This window comes from Thamnophis sirtalis, unplaced genomic scaffold, assembly GCF_051295495.1.
Source record: "Thamnophis sirtalis isolate CommonGarterSnake01/CBP01778 unplaced genomic scaffold, rThaSir2_p1.2 scaffold_1, whole genome shotgun sequence".
Lineage (NCBI taxonomy): Eukaryota > Metazoa > Chordata > Lepidosauria > Squamata > Natricidae > Thamnophis > Thamnophis sirtalis.
This window is the reverse complement of record NW_028261381.1, coordinates 96,090,828-96,106,128: the sequence shown is the minus strand read 5'-3', so window position 1 is coordinate 96,106,128 and position 15,301 is coordinate 96,090,828. Positions and strand designations below refer to the sequence as shown.

The 15,301-nt window shown below is 40.5% G+C and overlaps 1 protein-coding gene across 9 annotated transcripts in view; it reads right to left on the bottom strand.

Annotated features, from left to right (window-relative positions):
* Nucleotides 1–15,301, bottom strand: part of ANO1 (anoctamin 1) — a 168,081-nt gene that overhangs the window by 114,016 nt on the left and 38,764 nt on the right. For 5 of the 9 annotated variants that reach the window (XM_087719266.1, XM_087719201.1, XM_087719206.1 and 2 more), the window contains exon 1: nucleotides 7,320–7,637. The exons of the other annotated variants lie outside the window; for them this stretch is intronic. In XM_087719266.1, the coding sequence (XP_087575392.1) occupies nucleotides 7,320–7,365 (46 nt within the window). In that variant the 5' untranslated portion in view covers nucleotides 7,366–7,637. Of the gene's footprint in view, nucleotides 1–7,319; nucleotides 7,638–15,301 lie in introns of those variants that run through there. 9 annotated transcript variants of the gene reach the window in all.

The following is a 15,301-nucleotide window of genomic DNA, read 5'->3' as shown; positions in this document are numbered from 1 at the left end:
CATATTGTGTGCTAGTAACAACCATTCATAGATCAGCAGATCTTGCCTTTATCACCTCTTAACAGCACTACTCCAACACAGCTCTTTTTATAACATTATGTCTATTCATTAAGTGAGGCAGCCAAGGGATTGCCACACTTGCACCTATTCCTGCTGTCACCAATGTAGTCCCTTCAGGGACTGTATTGGGGAAACAGAGCAGGCCACTCTACCTTTCAGCTTCCTAGGAGGCCATGTGGCTCTGTCACAGAAGTATGTACCATATTGGGAGCAACCTGAATGAATTGAGAGCGCTCCAAAATTGTGCCTGCATCCAGGTTGGAGTTATGTAGTGTCCACTGTGTAAAAAGGTTGCATGGCAGAACAGCTGCTTACAGGAGATCCATAGTACCGTATTTTTTGGAGTATAAGATGCACTTTTTCCCTCAAAAAAGAGGCTGAAAATCTGGTTGCATCTTATACACTAAATACACCATTTTTTTTGCCTCCTGAAACCTTTACCAAAATGGCAATGCATAGCTTGTAGGAGGCTTTCAGAGAGCTCCTGTGGGCTGGGGGGGGGCAGAAATGAGCAAAAAATGGGCTGTTTTTTTGCTCAATTTTGCCCCCCCCCTGCCCTCAGAAGCACTTATAAGCTTCCTAATGCCCCTTTTTGACAAAAGGGGCCATTTTTGCTTGTTTTTGGCCCCCCCCATCCCCAAGGAGCACTCTACAAGCCTCCTAAGGGTTATTCGTGCCCTTTTTTGAAAAAAAAACTGGGCCCATTTTTGTGGAAAACGGGCAGTTTTGGGGAGGTTTGCAGAGTGCAAAAAGTTTTTTCTTTTTAAATTTGCCTCTTCAAAACCTTGGTACGTCTTATACTCCGGTGCATCTTATACTCTGAAAAATAAGCTAAGTGGCTGATTGGTGATGGGGTGTGTGTAGAGATGGGTATGGGAGTCAACAGGATAGGAAGCAGTCCCAAGGTCTGCAGAGACCCACTGGGTTGGATTGGGGGGGGGATAGGAACTAGTCCTGCCAATCAGTCATAAAAGCAGGAGAATTGCCAAGGGCCCAAATTTTGACTACAGGAATGCTGCTGTGGCTATAACTTGGGCAGGAGATTTAAGTTGCTTCATTCAGGGCCATCATAATTTTGCTGACCCTGCAATTACGAGTATACGCTAGGAAGAAGATGATTCAGCACCATCATAATTTTGAAAGGTTACTGAATGAACAGTCGTAAGTTAAGGATATTCTGTATAAATTTTTCAGCCAATTTTTTGTGATCCAAATATTTCATATCTTTTTTTCCTAATATGCATTTTAGGAAAAACATTTCAGTAACAAATCTTATAAGTAAATCACGTTTCATTTTAATGTTTTAAATAAAGATTTTGTTTCTCTTGTGAAGAATATTTTCTCAATTTATATTCCATGTTAAACATTTATAAAGCAGTTATACCAATATTTGTGCTACAATATCTGGGTATCATCTTCAGTGTCTGTTGTAACGTCTGTCATTATCATTTCCATTTCTTTAAATTTTCTCAAAAAAATCCCTTACTTTTTGCGCGGAGTTCAATCTGAATCTCTGCTGTTTAAAAGTAAAAATTATCCTTCCCACTTGTCCCAACTAAATTCAATCTTCTAAATTTGCCTTTAATACACACACACACACACACACACACACACACACACACACACACACACTTACACAGTATTCTAATTGGAATCTCTTTAAGTACAATTCCATCTGTGTTATCAAATCTCAACTTAGTATTGAAATGCTGCTACAAAAATTGATCTCTAGTCTTCTTCCTGGCAAACTGCACAAGGACATCCCTTGGAACATTTCCTAATTTTGCAAATCTTGTATTAATCCTATAAATTTTACTGATCTCTGATCTCATTGTCATCTTCCTCCCAATCCAGAAAACCAGACAAAGGTTTAACAATCTTTTATCTGATATTCTCTCCATGTTCTTCTGGAATTGCTTTAAATCTTAAAGAAAATTCTTTTTCTCTCAGTTGCAGTAATGCCCAGTTGGCAATCATGTCTCCACCTCTCTATTTATAACCTTTTCTTACCTTCCAAAACTTCAATATTGTTATTAATTCATTTTAGATCTTCAGCCAATTGTTCTACAGATTCTTCATTCTTTTATATCCCTTTTTATTTCTGCAAATGCTACCATTTCTTGTTAAAACATCCAAATTATTGGCAGCCATTACAGTAATCTTGCCAAATTCCTCAACATTTTTGCAATCTAGTAAAATGAATTTATCTGCAAGTTTATCTTCTTTCTTTTTCTAATTTTGCTACTTTTTTATAGTGGCCACTATGAAAAAGTAAAAGTATGTTAATTTCTAGGGTGAAAGTAAAAGGGAAGTTCCTCCTTTTTGTTCTATTATGCTTTTCTCTATCTTTAACACTTTAGTCCCAATTAACTCTCTATAGTTACAGGCTCACATTACCCTTATCTTCTTGTTCGTAAAATTCATCAATTATTTTTTCCCCTTACTAATAAACGATCAGCATTCCCATGAAAGTCTATTCAGTTTGTCTAATTAATTTTACAGTTTTCAAAGGTGGTTCCATATATATAAAATAAATCTGTTTTCCAAAATTACTATGCCCTTTAACCATTTAAAGGGCATAGTAATTTCTTGGTGTCATAGGGTTCTTATACTTTTTGTTTCTAAATTAAAATTTTTAAGATAGTATCTTTTTCTCTTGTTAATTCCATAAAGTGTTTTTATTCTTACCTCCTATTTGGAATATCTCTCAATATTGTGGTGTTTAAGAAAGTGAGAGGGTATTGTTGTTTTTTTGCCAATCATATGTCCATAAATGCTGCACAGCAGTCCTGGGTGCATTGACATTCCCTTGTCTCTAAAACCACTCAACTTATGATCTCCCACAAGAAACTTAATTCCTGTCATCGCCTCACAAGGAACAGCAATCCACAGTCCAAGTGCCTTGGTCTCTTCTTCCTCTGGAGGAATCTGTCTCCTGGCTGCCTATTTCAATGTGGTTCTGTCCCAATTCTATTCACAAGGATAACTTACCTTCCAAAGATCCATACCAGGAAGCCCTTATAGAAATCTTTTAATAACGGTTGTGAAAAATTCAGAGCTTTTCTAGCAGCTGTCCAATTAATGGGAATATTAATTATTGGGTCTTTTTGCACACAGCCTTAAAATGATGGTAGGCAACACGGTGCCCTCCTAATATTTTAGATGTCAGTGCACATGATCTCCAGCCAGCATTGGCAAAGGAAATGATGAATTATGGTTCAAAACTATCTACCCATACTCTAAACCCAAGTTCACATGTGGTTTTTTTTATAAAAAATCCATCATTCTGTCCTTACAGGGCATCCACGAGAGGAAAAGTGTGAGCTTTACTTCTATTTTCAATCCAATTTACTAGTTACATACGTCTCAATGTATTGAATTTGTTTAGATTTCAGGCCATATGTCCAAAATGTCGAATTCTCCTGAGTACAATGCTGTACTGCTGAATTTTCAGGGTAGGTTAATGTCTGCTATGGGAGAAAACAACATGCTAGAGCTGCTGTTACAGTGTATTGTGGCAACATCTACTGAAGTAATGGTACTTTTTGGTACCAAAATGGTAGTTTACAATAAAACATGGTTGCAAGCTGGCTACCTTCTCTTTTTCAACAGTATAAAAAATTCAATTCAATTCAATTCAATTTATTAGATTTATAGGCCGCCCAATCCCGGAGGACTGTTGAATTTTTCAACAGCAGAAAAAATGAATTTTGAGAAGTTTTGAGAAGAATGAAATTCAACACATTTCCCATTTCTGCCCATGAAACACAATTAGGCCTTTAACTTGCTTTGAATTATTATTCAAGACTAGAAGTCACAAATACTGACAAAGCAAATACAGTAATGCAGGTTCCTTAGAAACATGATAACATTTGTTAATGCTTCTCTGGCCTGCCCCCAAACAGTATCTCACACCTACTCTCAAATTTCTCTAGGAAACAGGAGGATCAACATAAACTAGGGCTAGAAATAACATTAATGTTTGTCTCACAGGGTAACATGCCTATGACTCTGAAGGATTATGACAGAGCAGGAAAGTAGTCATCTCATTTATCCTTTCAGTGAAACCACAAACTCATGAAAGAGAATTACTGTGACTCAGAGGGACAGAATAACTATATTCCAGAACAGTTTTCTGGCTCTTTAATAGATCTAAGTGGTTTACAAAAATTCCACTGAAATGTAATGTTTTTCATGTCTCTATGGCAGGACCAAAGCTATAGCTCAGCACCTACTAAATGAACCTTCCCAAACCTGGTGTCCTACAAAAGAGGACACCATGACTGCTGGCTGGGAATTATGGGAGTGCAAGGGTACCAGATTCAGAATCTGCGCCATATGCTATCTTACATTTCAGAACAGAACATTGCCAATACTGACTGCTAGAAACAAATTAGTGGCCAATAAGTCTAATAATAAGTAAATAAAGCAACAGGGAACCTGTAGTCTTCCAGTTGTTGATAGACTCCTAGCTACCTACCATTACCAGCTAGCACAGGGTGTTAAACTCAAGGCCTGGGGGCCAGATCGGACACGCTAGGTGCTTAGATCTGGCCCGCAGGGCCACTCTGGAAACAGCAAAGCACTGGCCCACAGTTCCTCTGCCAGCAAAAATGGAGCTGCATGCAGCCCTCCCAAGCTCCATTTTCTCTGGCAGAGGGTTGCAGGAGCTCAGGAGCCTGTTTTCTCTGGCAAAGTGCTCAGGCCACCACAGGTACCCCTGACATGAGTTACATCGAGCTGGCCACGCCTAGCCTGGTCATGCCCACTCTGCCCCCCCACCCAAGGTCAAACACAAACCTGATGCAGCCCTCAATGAAATCAAGTTTAACGCCCCTGAGCTAGCATACTTAATTGCCATATTTCCTATAGTCCAACAAATTTTGGAAGGTCATTATTTCTCTGTTTTCAGATACCAGGCTATGAGTGATCATTATGAAAAGAAATACTAAAAATCTGAAATTAATTCTATGTCTTGCGCAGATAAAAATTAGAAAAAAAATGTGCTCATTTCAGGATTTTGTGTTGATTCTTCAATGAACAAAAATTACCTTTCTTCATTCTTACAGATTCTGCAGCTATTGGATGATTTACAAGGTTAGAATAACAGCAAACATTCCAATTCTCAATTTGAGGCCAAAATAAAAAATAAAAACAGAATGGGCCTTTCAACGAAATGCATTTCCACCTCCCACTTTTAGCTAATCATATATTCTCTGTAGCCTTTTCAAAATAGTATATATAAGGAAAGGCATCACAAAAACCTTTCTCCTGCCCCTTTTGCAATTAGAGAACTTTTTTTCTATGATAAAGAACCATAAGTCATATAGATGGGGGAGTCAGTAAGTATCAATAATAAAGATTGGAACAGAATAAGATATTCATAGTATCAGAGCAAGGGTCAAGCCTACCTCTGGACCTAATATATACATAGCCCATATTTCTGAATATTCACAGAAAGCAATTAAGTTGTTTTCTGTTCTTTAAAATAAATCTGATATCTACAGATCTTTCAGTAATGGTCTTCATGTCATGGTCCTTGGCTAATACTCAATGCTACATAACTATTCTACAGAACTAAATCTAGATCTTTTAAAATGTACATATTCTATTAGCTAGGGAAAAACACATCTCATCTCCTTTGGAGTATATCCTACATGTTTAACGCAGAATAATATAATTCTATGTCGTCCAGGTTGAACAAATGAAAATACAAATGTCAAATATTAGTTTATTTGTTCATTTGATGTTCTACAGATCAGCTGATGCATATGACAAGTTCCCTGTAAATACCCTATGAATAATAATCTGTTTTATAATACCCACTGCCCCAAATATTAATAACTAATGCCCTAAGTTCTAGCTGACTTGTCTTTTTCAACAAAACCTCCACCCCTTGTGCTAAATTTTGATAAGGGGCTTTTTCACACTGATAATCTGAGTTATATCTACTGTCCCAAAAAGTGGCAAGTGATCAAACCACAGCTGATTCGTATTAGGCTAATTTTCTTAAGTGCCCCTTGTCTACACTTTCTTCTCCTCTAGCCTGAGAGATTGGATGAGCATACAGCGATACTTTTAGATATGGGCTGAACTCCAATGTAATATTTGGCTGCTTTAATAAACAGCTTCAGGATACTGGTGGCACTTCATTTTAAAGAAGGAAGTGAAGAAAAGGGTTCCCCATTCTATTCTTAGAATCAAACAGCCAGATTTGGCCTCTTGATTACAAAGCAAGGAATTTATAAATGGTGCCATTCTAAATTTACATTTCATTTGTATACAGTTCAGCTGGCCAGTTGTATTTCTGCATATTCCAACTTAACCACTGAGTTTTGAAACAATCCTGGAAAGAAACTAGAACTGCACAATGATTATTACCTGTTGTGAAGCTCTGAAAAGCATAGAGAGAGCAAATGTATATTAAAATGTGAAAATGTCATCTTTGTCAATTACTTATGGGAATATGGAATCACTTCTAAGATTCAATTTTCTTCTACTTTTACAAGTTCTTCTCAATAGCCTCTCATCTTGGCTTCACTAGAAGTATTTTGACTGAAATTCACGATGATCTCACTACTTTTACTTCTTTAACAAATAACCATCACAGAGTTTGTACCTATGTACAGTCTTTCTTTACACACACACCCAGCTCAGTCCCTATTATCAGTAGCTCCACGTTCATTTTATACAGTTATAAACGAAGTTGGAGCACAATTCCCTGAACACTGAGCACTCTAAATAATGACTATGTAGTCATTACTACATGCATATGCAACCATGCTAAATAATCAGCAGTAATATAGTTAATGCCATTCATATATGACAGCTGTTATTTGCATGGTGACGTTTCAAAATCAATATATGAATAAAATCCATACGCGAATGGACAGAAATACGTCTGAAAACATTCCTTTTGTGGGTCATAGACGCAACAGAAACAATCGCCCAGAGAATCGTCCTAAGAATAAACTGAGCATCTAATGCTTGTCCGATATTAAAACCCCAATTTCATTTTTTTAAAAGAACGCCGCCGCGTTCCTCCTTCCTTTTCAGCAAAACTGGCGCGACTCCAACGCAGTGCCCTCCTATTCCATTTATGAGGAAGGTCCAGATGTTTTCGGTGGGAGAGTTTTCGATCACTTGCATCCCGGGACAGAATAACTAAAGCTAAAAGAGAGGCTTTACGGTCCCTGCTGCTGCCGCCCCTGAAGCCCAATCTCTGCATTTCCTCCCCAAAGGAAACGAGTAACACTTACATGACGCGCGGGCCATTCTGTGGAGGTGAATCCCATCCCCATCCATCTCGAGGCGGCTGAATTGAAAACTTGGAGTAGAGAAAGAGACGCGTCCTGGGTTATTATTACTATTATTTTCTTCCTCCTCAGTTTGGCTCTCTTCTCTCCCGCCGGGCGCGTTTCATTCAAGACAGCTCACAACCGCATGGCAGGCAGCAAGCATAACTTGCCAGAAGCAGTTTAATAGTTCACGCTCGGGAATCCATTACCCCGAGGCAGCCTTAGTTAGGGATTGAAGGGAGGGGGGGAGAGGGGCGTAGCGGGAAAACGGGGCGCTTCGAAATCCTGCAAGGCGAAATTCCACTGCTTTACCCCGGACGCGGACGCTCGCACAAGGCGCCTACGAGTATAAACCTTTATTGCCTGGGAGCCGCAGGTTTGAAACTGAGACGGGTCCCAAGCTAGGAGGAACTCCTTGGCTTAGAGAGGAGGGGGGGGGGGTTGACTTTAAAATAGCCACGCCGCTACTGCGATCGCGGAGACTGGGAAAGGAGCCAGCCCTCCACGTGATTTCTGCCGGCTAGGAAGAAGAGCGGCGACGAAACGGGGCGACCTTCTACTCGGAGATGGGAGCCGGAGCTGGAACTGGAGCTGTTAGAGCTTCAGTCGGTGCGGCTGGACTGCTGCCTTCCTCCTCCTCATGGTTGCAAGCCATGCCCTTCTAGGACGGCCGCCAATGCAAACGTTGCGAACTCTTGGCTTAAAGGAGGGCGGGAAAAGAAGGGTGGAGGCGGAAAGCTGCCGCCCGTTTTGCTGGTACGGTCTCGCGGAAAAAGAAAAAAAAAATCCAGCCCAGGGGGGCTCTTTAAGCACGCCTGTCTCACTAAGGCTCAGAGGACTCGGAGAAAAACGCCTTTGGGTAAAACTTTGCTTAGTTTCGGCCGAGACGCTTGTCTCCCTCGAAGTGCAGACTGGGACCTTACGTTAATCTTGGCTGTCTCGTAGTGCAGACCCCGGACCTTATGTTTTGAGTGGCCCAGAGACCGGGGAACCCGACTCAGCCTTTTCTTCCTATGCCAAAATCCCGATTTGCGAGACTGTTTTTAAGTGTGCCCAAAGAAATCTCTTCCCCCATTCTCTGCAGATAGTGTTGGGAAACTCTATAAAGGCAAATGCCTTATTGATTGCACGCTTCAGTTAGATACACTCTAATCATCTAGGGACGACAGAGTATGAAGTGGCTGGATGGAGTAACTGAAGCAGTAGGCGTGAGATTCAATTTTTTTTACTACCGGTTCTGCAAGCTGTGGCTTGGTGGGTGTGGCATGGCTTGGTGGGTGTGGCAGGGAAAGGATACTGTAAAATCCCAATTTCCTCCTGATCAGTTGGTACTCTGAAGGCAGAAAATAGATGGGGAGAACTACTCAAAATTTCCACTACTGGTTCCCCAGAACTAGTCAGAACCTGATGAATACCACCTCTGGTGTGAGCTTAAATGGACTCCAGAGGATGGTAGAGGACAGAATGGCCTGAAGGAACATTGTCTATGGGGTCGCGATGGGTCAGACATGACTTAGCAACTAACAACAATTATCTGGGGGATATCGATTAAAAAAAACATATTGAATCCTTGCTATTTTTTTCATAACACTATAGTTTAGACTTACAGTCTCATAATTATCTTCCATTTGTTGTGCCTTTAGTTGGCACAACAAATGGAAGATAATGGACTTGGGAGACCGCCTCCTGCCAATCACCTCCTCTCGACCCATAAGATCCCACAGATTAGGCCTCCTCCGAGTGCCATCTGCCAGCCAGTGCCGGCTGGCAACTACGCGGAGGAGAGCCTTTTCAGTAGCAGCTCCGACCCTCTGGAACGATCTCCCCGTGGAGATTCGTACCCTCACCACCCTTCAGACCTTCCGCACAGCCCTCAAGATCTGGCTATCCCGCCAGGCCTGGGGATAACACCATAATTTGCCCCCACCCGAATGTTGAATGAATGTTGCTTGATTTTAATTTTATATTGTGTTTTTATGTTATTGTATGTCTTCCCCTCCGATACAAGTTGTTAGCCGCCCTGAGTCCCCTCAGGGAAAAGGGCGGCCTATAAATAAACGCATCTGAACAACTGAACTGAGTTCTTTCCTGTTTCTTTCACCCCTTTTGTTAAATGTTCTATGCCTCTGCTTTCCTATACCAACCTTGCCTTCCTTGAATAAATAGGCTTGCAAGATCCCAGGATGACCCATCTGTACTGATAGCTGCATGGACGTTGGGCTAATAGAGAAAGTGTTTGAAAAAGATTCCATGGATACCTAGAGGCTACAGAGCATAACACAGTAGCTGATGGAATTTTTGATTCTTCTCCAGCCTCCCTGATGAAATGATGCTATTCTGGCTTTGAGGAAATTAAAATGGCAGCTTCTACCTGCAGTCACCTATTATTTATTTCAGAGTTGCTCCTACTGTCATAGTGCAGTAAAGGTCATCCAGGGGATCCAGTAACATCGAAAGAGAGGAAACTTTAGGAACTCCTTTTGTCTCATTGGGACAAGGAATAAGCAAGCTCTCATTTCCAAGGAGAGCTTCTTTAAAACTTGGTATTCTGGCATTAATAGATATGAGATAAATGGAAGAAAAGCACTAATGGCATTTCACAGAACAAGACTAGATTTGATGCTTTTCAGTATTTAGATGCATTGCTACAACAATTCCTGGAAATCTCAGCCAGCAAAAGAAATCTAGGACTTGTAAGCTTTTGGAAGAAGTTGTTGGAGAAGAATGAAACAGAACACCTTGGCCTACAATAAGCTCTGTTTGAATGCCCAGAGTCCTAATGTGGACTCTTTCAACAGGTGTGAGTATCTCCTGAATCTTCTGTATGAGGGAGTTACACCCATACATTTCCTAAGTGACAGTTTAGTGCCTATGATCACAGACATTATAGGAGGAACAAGACTCAAAATAAGGACAAAAGGTTATCAGAGCATTCAAGCTACCAGGACACTATAACCCCAAAGTCACCATTTTGAAAACAAGGGATGTTAATTCTACCATTAAACCGTTGCTAAATTATGCATCAAAAGATTTTAAGCTATCTCAAAAGGTCTTGACAAACTCAATGGGTTTTTACCACTTTGCAGTTGTTAATGGATAAGGTACTTATAATCTGTCTCTCAGATATAACCAGTATCTGCGTAGCTAACCTATCTCCCCTCCTCCTCAATTAAATCTAACATCAGTCCAGTCATTCTTTGCATCTGCTGAAATGGACTGAAGCTTACAAAAGCTGATGTCTTTTCATAAAAGGTATTAGTTGGAGAAGGTGGTACCAGACTCCTGATTGTCATCGCTGTGCTTCTTATGGTATCTTAAGTTATTTTGCCTTTTTTTTTTTAACTGGTATCAACTGGGGTCAAAACCTATACAGCATAAAGTTGGCATATTACCTCTGTTCAAGGAGGGTTAATTACTTCAAAGGGAGTTTGCAGATGAGCTGAAGAAAATCGACTGCCTGCTAGTCATCTCAAAAGGTGGGGGGGAGATAAGGAATAGTAGTAGCTGTAGTTGGAATCTTCATATCTTCATTGCTTGGGTAAGCGAATAGGTATTATGTGGTCAAAAGTAGTTTGAAGTTTGAAGTTTAATAAAATTTGTATGCCGCCCACTCCCATCGGGACTCTGGGCGGCTCACAGCAAGACAAAAAACAATTTAAATTTAAAAATAGAAAAATACAATATTAAAACTCACATCATCCATTACATCTAAGCGGGGGCTGGATATCAATCAACAGCCCCAGGCCTGCCGGAACAACCAGGTCTTGACGGTTTTACGGAAGGCCGGGAGAGTGGTAAGGGTCCAGATCTCTGCGGGTAGATCGTTCCACAGGGCCGTCGCAGCAACAAAGAAGGCCCTCCCCCGGGGAGCCGCCAAACAGCATTGTCCGGTTGACGGCACCCGGAGGAGGCCCAGCCTGTGCGATCTTGTTGGTCGTTGGGAGGTGAGTGGCAGGAGGCGGTCTCTCAGGTAGCCAGGTCCCAAACCATGTAGGGCTTTAAAAGTAACGACTAGCACCTAGTTTAAGTATTTTGGTTTCACAGTATAAAGTCAATTCTGTAGGGATGATTGAAATCACGCATTAAACCTGAGAAAGGTTGGTATAGTGCAGGGATGTCAAACTCATGTTGTCACAGCAGCATCCCGTGACATATTGGGACTTTTCCCCTTCACCGGGCATGGGCGTGGTCAGCATGTGACACATCCAGCCAATGGGTTGCAAGTTTGACAGCCCTGGTGTAGTGGTTAAGGTGTTCAACTAAAATCAGGAGACTATGAGTTCTAGTTCCACCTTTGGCATGAAAAACTGGCTGTGTGACTTTGGGCCAGTCATTTACTGTCTCAGTCTACCCCAGGCTCCAGCCATAAGCTGCTTGGTCAATTCTTATCACAAGTGGATCAACAATGGATTAATCTGAAGAAAGCTGACGTGTGCTTGCAGAAAAACTCTAAAAAGAAGAGGAAAAAAACCCTCAGCCCAATTTATCTCATAGGCTTGGTATTGTGAGAAAATAGGAAGTGGAAGGAGTATTGGTGTAATTGCTATTTTGACTTGTATATTAAAAATATATAAATAAACCCAATTTTAATAAAAATATTAATTAGCACTAATTTCTTCTTAAAAAAAAAAAAGCTACCAAAGGTGTGATCTGGATGATACCCATGAGGAATGGGATTTAATAATCTGCATTAAACTGCTGCTTAATCCAACATAAAGAACTGGGAAGGGCTGAAAAAGAAAGTTGAATAAGCTTTCATGATACAATGTTTTGCTACATTGAGGAATGTCTGTGACCAAGTTTTATCCTGACTGAGTTTTTCACATGAGCTTTAATGATAATGCTGCAAACCATCTCTGTTCTAAAATGGGTGTAAATGCAATGTTTGTAAAGTAAGCCTTTAAGTTATTGTTTATGATTTTTAAAATTTCAAGTTATTGTAATCCTAGAAGTTCAGACTTTTTCTTACTTCACATCCATGCAGTCCATAGAGATCAATAGATAAAAAAACACTTGTTTTGTGACTTTTGAATATATTTAAGGCTATACCATTTAAACCCGACAACTATTATATTCATGGATATTCAGAATCCCAGAAGTTTAAAGTATGGATTTCAATTTAAACTATATGGCTTTTCACAAAAGCCAGACTTGTTTTCCTCTTGCTTAGCTAGGTAAAGAAAAATGATAATGTCCTGGTCATTTTATTTAGAGCAGGAATGTCAAACTGGTGGCCGCTGCAGTGGTGGGATTCAAATTTTTTTACTACTGGTTCTATGGGCGTGGCATGGCTTGGTGGGTGTGATGTGGCATGGCTTGGTGGGCATGGCAGGGGAAGGATACTGTAAAAATCTCCATTTCCTCTCCACTCCAGGGGAAGATTACTGCAAAATCATCATTTCTTCCCTATGGGACTTGGGAGGCAAAGAATAGATGGGATGGGGCCAGTCAGAGGTGGCATTTACTGGTTCTCCAAATTACTCAAAATTTCCATTAGCGGTTCTCCAGAACTGATCACAACCTGTTGAATATCACCTCTGGCCCGTGAGTCGGATGCGTCACACACAGGCCACACGCACTCCAGCTCCACAAATGGGGAAAAACATTGCAAAACGTCACATGGCAGCAAGGTGACACCATGAGTTGTGATTTAGAGGCTGAGGGATAATAAAGCAACCATGCTGATGTCAATTTGCAATTTGCATTAGGGAGTAACTTAGCATGTCTGGAATACTTAAAGGGACGGGAGAAAAGAAAGGGAGAACTTCAGCAACTTCTGATATTATGTTAGAGCAAAAGTTATATAGATAACTTTATATAAAAGTTATAAAGTGAAATCCAGCTAGGTTGGAATACAGAACAGTTAGCGATTAGGGTAGCAGCTAAAAACTGGGAGGCTGAGTTTTAGTCTTGCCTTGGGCATGAAAACTGATTGGGTGACTTTGGGTCAGTCACTATCTCTCAGCCCAACTCACTTTACAGCGTTGTTGTTATGGGAGAAATAGGAGGAGGAAGGAATATTAGGTATATTTTTGGCCCTGAGTTATTTATAAAAAATAATAAATATGGGGGATATATACATACACACTCTCTCTCAATAAAATTATTTGGGGAGAATCAGGGACTCCTGGAAATCAAAGTGCATGGGAGCTGCAAGGAAAGAAAGGGATGGGAATGTCCGAATGATGAATGAATGTTGTTCACTATTTTATTATATGTTGTCGTTTTAATGTTGTATTCTCCCCCTCCCTGGTTTTTCTGTGAGCCGCCCTGAGTCCCCTCAGGGAAAAGGGCGGCATACAAATGTTAATAAAACCAAAAACCAAACCAAACCAATTGAAGAATCCCAAATTCTATTTTTACCAAAGGATAAGCAATATAATTTTCTTTTTTAGGAGTTTTGTGTTCTGTCTTTAAGGCTTAATCTACTTTAGCTAATCAATAAGGTGGCTCATATGACTGAATAAACTATACAAATGGGGGTGGGTGGGTGGGTGGGAATAACAATCCACTTAAGCAGCCAAAAGAAAAGCATAATACACTTTATATAAAATGCATTTCAAGAGATTGCAGTAATGCAGTCTTTACAATTACAACAAAGGAGCCTAATTTTTGTCTGCTTGTTTTTTTTAAAAAGCAATATCTCCAACTCTATTTCAATACAGAGTAGCTTCTCCTACACCAAGGATCGGCAACCTTAAACACTCAAAGAGCCACAAAGGTCCTAACGGGAAGCCCCCCCCATTCAATTCTAGAGCTGACTGGGTCTAGTTCTCCTACCATAGAGTCTCCTCCTAGCGTGGCATCCTTTTTCTTCTGCCTGTCCTAATTGAAAGCCCTATCAATTGTGGATCCAGCCAGTGACAGGGAGCTGCAGATGAAAGAGCCACATGCAGCTCCAGAGCCATGGAGTGCTGACCCCTGTCTTACACAATTGTTTCCTCTTCAAACCTGCTTCTAATTTATTTTTTAACTTTATATTTCATCTTTCTCCCAGGTTTATAGGTAGTGTTCACAGTTTTTTCCAATCCATCTCTCTTTTTCATCACCACTGGTGGGATAGGCAAATATTAAGAGAGAACGGTTTTTTCCAAAATCTGCAAACAAACTAAATGGCCAAATTTGAACCCAACCCTTTGTCTTCTGTTCCTTACCTTACTATCTCAAAATTGTGTAGTAAGCCTTGTCCTGGTTTTCTTCATGTTTCTGCCCCCACTGTGTAAAAACCTGATAATTTCAAAGAACTGAAATATGTCAGGCTGTTCTGCAAATGCCCTGGAGTCTCTCCACTCCAGATTGGCTGCAACATTAAAAGAGAATGAGTGAGAGAGAAATCCCTTACAGTGATGGCGCCTTTTTGTGTACCATAAAACTTGAGGAATGACATCCCCAGATAAATATAATAAATTAAGCTCAGACTACCTTAAACAAAGCGATTGCAGGGAGAACTGACCTTGGGCATTTGAGCAACGGAGCCCCTGAATGATAGCAGCAGCTGACATGTGCGGGGAGAATTCCGCATTAAAGGTCACTAATATACGATGCCAGCAGACTGCAAAAGAAAAGACATCAGCTACTGGAAAACCACAGGCTGCCAGTCCAAGAGAGAGGAGAGGTTGGGTTTTGAACCACATCCTGTGTGCTTAGGGAGCCAAGATCATGCTCCATTCCTCTACCATTAAGGACTGTTACAAGTGAAATATAATTAAAAGATGTTCTTAAGAAGCTCTACGGAGTAAAATGTTGACTTCTCCTTGCTCTTTCCAAGAGTGAAGTGGGTGGTTGATTGATATTGATTTAAAGGAAATAACTTTGGTTCTTAAAAAATCATCATCATCATCAACATCTCCCTACCTCTTTTTGTAGAGTAGTGTGTGATTATTTGCTTACCTGGCATAAGTTTGGTTTTTCTTTTTCTCATTTTCCATAAATCACTAAGCTGC